This window comes from Notolepis coatsorum, assembly GCF_963971535.1.
Source record: "Notolepis coatsorum genome assembly, chromosome: 8".
In the NCBI taxonomy this organism is placed as follows: Eukaryota; Metazoa; Chordata; class Actinopteri; order Aulopiformes; family Paralepididae; genus Notolepis; species Notolepis coatsorum.
The window spans coordinates 34,345,727-34,350,374 of NC_140172.1; the positions used below are offsets into that span (position 1 = coordinate 34,345,727).

The following is a 4,648-nucleotide window of genomic DNA, read 5'->3' on the forward strand; positions in this document are numbered from 1 at the left end:
GTGATTGGACAAACGTCGCACACATCTTGCACCCAGTGGCGAATCCTTGTGGAAGCCAACGGAAGCCATGCCTCCCTATAAATTTCATATCAAATTATGAAATATGAAATATGAAAAAAAAAAAAAAAGATTAAAATATAATTTTTTTTTAATATAGTTTACATTCATCTGTGCATCTGTGTTTTTTTTTTTTTTTTTTTTTTTAATGTCTCCCTCTTCTCCTTCTCACTCCCTCTAACACACTGTCAGACTGTGCTCACTACTGCAGCTAGTATAGGAGAGAAGCAGTGGGTAGGTCTCTTTCTCCAGGCTTCCAGCATTATAGAGTGAGTCCAAACTCCAAATCCGATCCTAGCCAATCAGATTCGAGCTGACTGCCACTGGCCACACCCTAAAAGTTTAAAACGGAGCTGGGAGGAAGACGTTCAGCATAATATTCCACCTGGAGGCGGGGCAGGTGCCATATTTTCCCCTCTGCACTCTGAACATTGTATTAACCCGTAACTGTTCCCACGGGCCGAATATTGCCCCGATCCTCGCGAGATTAAATCCACGGGGACCTCTCGGCGTGCCGAAGCTTTTCCTAAATCACTTCCATCATCGAAAACGAGGGGAAAAGGTCGGCACGCGACCCTGAAAATGTCGCGTGATTTTAAAAACGCTGTATTAAGTGAGCCTATTATGGGATCCACGCGAGCTTTCTATCGTGGAAACATCTGGGCGTCAAGCAACTTTTACTGATTCACATGTAGCCCCTAAAATGCTTAGAAAAGGAAAACAGAAAGCGTGGAATAAACTCGCCGAAACGGAAAAGTGTCCCACGGGCGCGCCGTGATTCCGATCCGCGTGAAAATATTCACGGCCATAGAGGAGACCGTGGGACACCTTTTTGCAACCGAATATGTGTCTCGAATTTGCTCCCACGCGGCGCGCAAAATCGCGCAAGGAAAAATCGGACCAAAAATTAACCAATGCTCCAGCAGTATTAATGACCCTGATGTAAACAAGACAAACGTCTTTCTCTGGTCTGCATCCCCTTATACAATTGTGTGTGAATGAATGAAAACTTTATTAACAGATTGCAGAATGGGTACAGTACAGTACAGCTCAATACATACAATTGTTAAGGGGATGCAGACCAGAGAAAGACTTTCGTCTTGTTTACATCAGGGTCCCCCATTTTCAATTCATCGTAAATGTGTATTGAGCCGTACTGTATTGTACCCATTCTGCAATCTGTTAAATAAATAAAAATAACGTTTGACTGGCCGCCGAGCCATACTGTAGTGTACATGGTGACTGCTTGACTTTAAAAAAAAAAAAAAAAAAAAAAAATTATTAATAAAAATATTGAATAATTTTTTTTTTAATAATTTTTTTTTGGCTTCCCCTGTTATTTTACCCACGCGACGCCACTGCTTGCACCCTGCTAGCGAATTCACCCCACAATCCGAATGAATGAATGATGAATGAAAACTTTATTTAACAGATTGCAGAATGGGTACAATATACAGTACGGCTCAATACACACAATTGTTAAGGGGATGCAGACCAGAGAAAGACGTTTGTCTTGTTTACATCAGGGTCCCCCATTTTCAATTCATAGTAACATTTATGACATACACAACATTATACATGACATCATGACATTTATGGCATAGGGACATATGACATACAGAGTACTGTTACATGTGTGACATATATACGATATGCAAATATACAGTACTGTTACCCCTAGATCCTAAGTTAATATACATTATGATGGTGGTTCGCCCGGAGGAGAGCGAACTGTGCGTGTTCCTTTTGGACCACAGACCACGGATTCCAATGATGGTGAGAAGAGCGTGTTGCGTGATTGGATTAGAATTGATCCTGGTTACCAAGTCAGCCAGTCAGGAGGGCCATTTCTCTCACAAGCACCGCCCACCAGACAGCCGGGAAAGACACTTCAAACTGAGCAGCGACCAGGGAGCGACTGTCTGTAAACACGCTGCTGGCTGCATAACTGTGGACCAGTCTATCCAGGACCTTTACGCACCCAGGACGCGCGCCATGCAAGGAGCGCTCAGTCATTTGGCACACTTCAATTTTACCCATAGACCGGATTGCAAACGGTAGTATCCGCTTGGCCACTTTGAATATTACGTTTGACATTATTTATTATAGGTCAAGCTCGTTTATTATAAGCACAGAGAACATTTAAAAAAAATATATATATCTTATGTGGTCAACTGGATGCTTTGGGTGATGAACAGGTGGCGCGCAGGCTCCGGTTCCCGTTCAGTATTTGTCATTATTAGGGGACGAGGCGAGGGCAAGACACTGACCGATTGGAATTACTTTGAATGTGCCTTTTAGTTAACGGGACGCGCATTTGACATCCATCACCCAAGGAGGGCGAAAGAGCCGCGACTTTATAGCCTGAGAGAGACATCGTTCCCCCTGTTAGAGGAGAAGTGTGACAGGGATGCCAGTCGCCGACACCACCGAGATGGGAGTTGAAAGCCACCGGTTGTATGAGGGCAAGTCCCCATCATCTACCGCCGGGACTGAGAGTGTTCTCCCGGCGTCCCTTGGCAGTCCCGCCGCGGACATCCTGAGGAACTTTTACCACACGAAACGGGTCGGGAACTATCTCATTGGAAGGAAGCTTGGGGAAGGATCATTCGCCAAAGTTCGAGAGGGTCTTCATGCATTGACCGGAGAAAAGGTATAGGCTTGAGACTGTACAAGGATTCATGCATGCATCATGTAGTCTACTCTACTGTATATGCACCTTTTTGACTTGATCTCTAATTTGGCACTTATACATAATTTAGACATTTCAGTATTTAGACTGTTGAACATCTGCAATTAACTTATGGTATTCCTCTCTGGTAGTGGTACCTTGTGTAACCATGCTGCCACCTCTTGAAATAAAACGTTTTAGGAATTGAGAAACAGATTGTCTCACTATACGCTCAGCATATTATGCATTTCCCCCATTAACATGTATTTTCAATTAGGCTTGGGACACGTGATTATAAATGAAAGAAGGTAAATATTAGTGTCAGTAAGCTATTGCCGAAATGAGAGAAAACAAAGAAGAGCAGTTATTCTTTTTTAAATTAGCAATAAACTTGTGCACTTGATATGGTCTATATATGAGAGGCGACCCAGGTCTTGCTGACTGATTGCCAGATAAAGGAATCAACTCACACAGTCTACATTGCGAATGAGCTCATAGTCCATATACAGGTGTTGGGTTCATATTTTGCACAGCGGGACACACTTTCTAGCCAAACTCTATACTGTCAATATTTATATCTATCTCTCTCTTTATACCACTCTGCGCGTGTGCCCCCCGCATGCTGCTGCTGGTTAAATCCATATAACTCTGTGCTTAATAAACCATGTGTGAGGAGGGTGCACGCGTCCGTGCGCTCGTCGTGACTGCAACATCACATTGCTGTGCGTCTGTGCTTTGTCTGCTGTTGCTGTTGGTGATCTCACTTCGGCTGCGTGTGATAGGGAGAGGAGGACGGAGATTGTTCGGCCTATGGCAGACCAGAGCTTCTACTCGCATATATAATTAAACCATGTCTTTGATTAATGGGCTCCCAATCTCATTACGATTCCGTCGGCGCGGGGCTTTGATATGGGCGCTACTATACCATTGGCCAATTGTTGCCTTTGTTTCTCTCTTGGCTCTCTCTTTCTGAGGGGCTGCCAGGGCATTTGCATATTGGAAAAACAAGCAGCCCCTTTGCTTGTGGTGGCATATGTACATCTTTTGTGTGTGTTGTGTTTGTTCTAACACTCTCACACAGTGTGTGTGACATGTATGTATATTATGGCCTGAAATTCACATTTAGAAGGATGAGCTAAGCTTGCCCCCCCCCCCCCCCCCCAAACCCCCATTCATGTTGCCGTGAAAAGAGGAGAAGTGAGGGCACTCCTCTCCTCTGCTCTCCCCTCACTGCTCCTTCACTCACTCTCTTTGTTGAGGATGATGCAAACCCTGGTAACCACACACACAGTGAGGCACGGCAGCACGCGCCGGTCTGCCTGGGTCTGCCAGGGTCTGCCAGGACAGAGAGGGAGGCGGGTTCATGCAGGCAGGGTACACGAGGTAGAGCAGTCGTCTGGCAATCCAGAGGTTCCCGGTTCGATTCCCGCTCCTCCCGGGCAGCGTGTCGATGTGTCCTTGAGCAAGACACTTAACCCCTAATTGCTCTCAATGAGCAGGTTGGCACCTTGCATGGTTGTCTCCGCCGTCGGTGTGTGAATGTGTGAGTGAATGGGTAAAATTGTGAGGAGCAAATTGTAAGCGCTATATAAAAAAGCAGCCATTTACCATTTACAGAAACTGGGTAGGTGGGGGGGAAGATCTTTATTTTTTTGTGAATCAGAGGACTGTGTTTTGTGTGGTGTGTGTGTGTGTGTGTGTGTGTGTGTGTGTGTGTGTGTGTGTGTGTGTGTGTTTGTGTGTGTGTATGTATGTGTTGGGGGGGGGGGGGCACCCACTTTAGGCAGGTGAGAGTAAGGAGGCAGACAATGGTACAGTCACGTTCAGGACATTCAGAGGGTTTTGGGGGGGGGCGGGCATGGGCGTGTTTTCATGTTCCTAACCCACTTTCCCTCCATACCCCCTTTGTCTGAGATAAAC

At 45.5% G+C, this 4,648-nt stretch overlaps 1 protein-coding gene across 1 annotated transcript in view; it reads left to right on the forward strand.

Moving 5' to 3' along the window:
• Positions 1–2,267: 2,267 nt before the first annotated feature.
• Positions 2,268–4,648, forward strand: part of LOC311233393 (hormonally up-regulated neu tumor-associated kinase homolog) — a gene marked incomplete at its 3' end in the record, with an annotated part of 8,482 nt that continues 6,101 nt past the window's right edge. Inside the window, exon 1 of the mRNA XM_084320367.1 lies at positions 2,268–2,710. Coding sequence (XP_084176493.1) covers positions 2,468–2,710 — 243 coding nt within the window. The 5' untranslated portion in view covers positions 2,268–2,467. The remainder of the gene's footprint in view (positions 2,711–4,648) is intronic.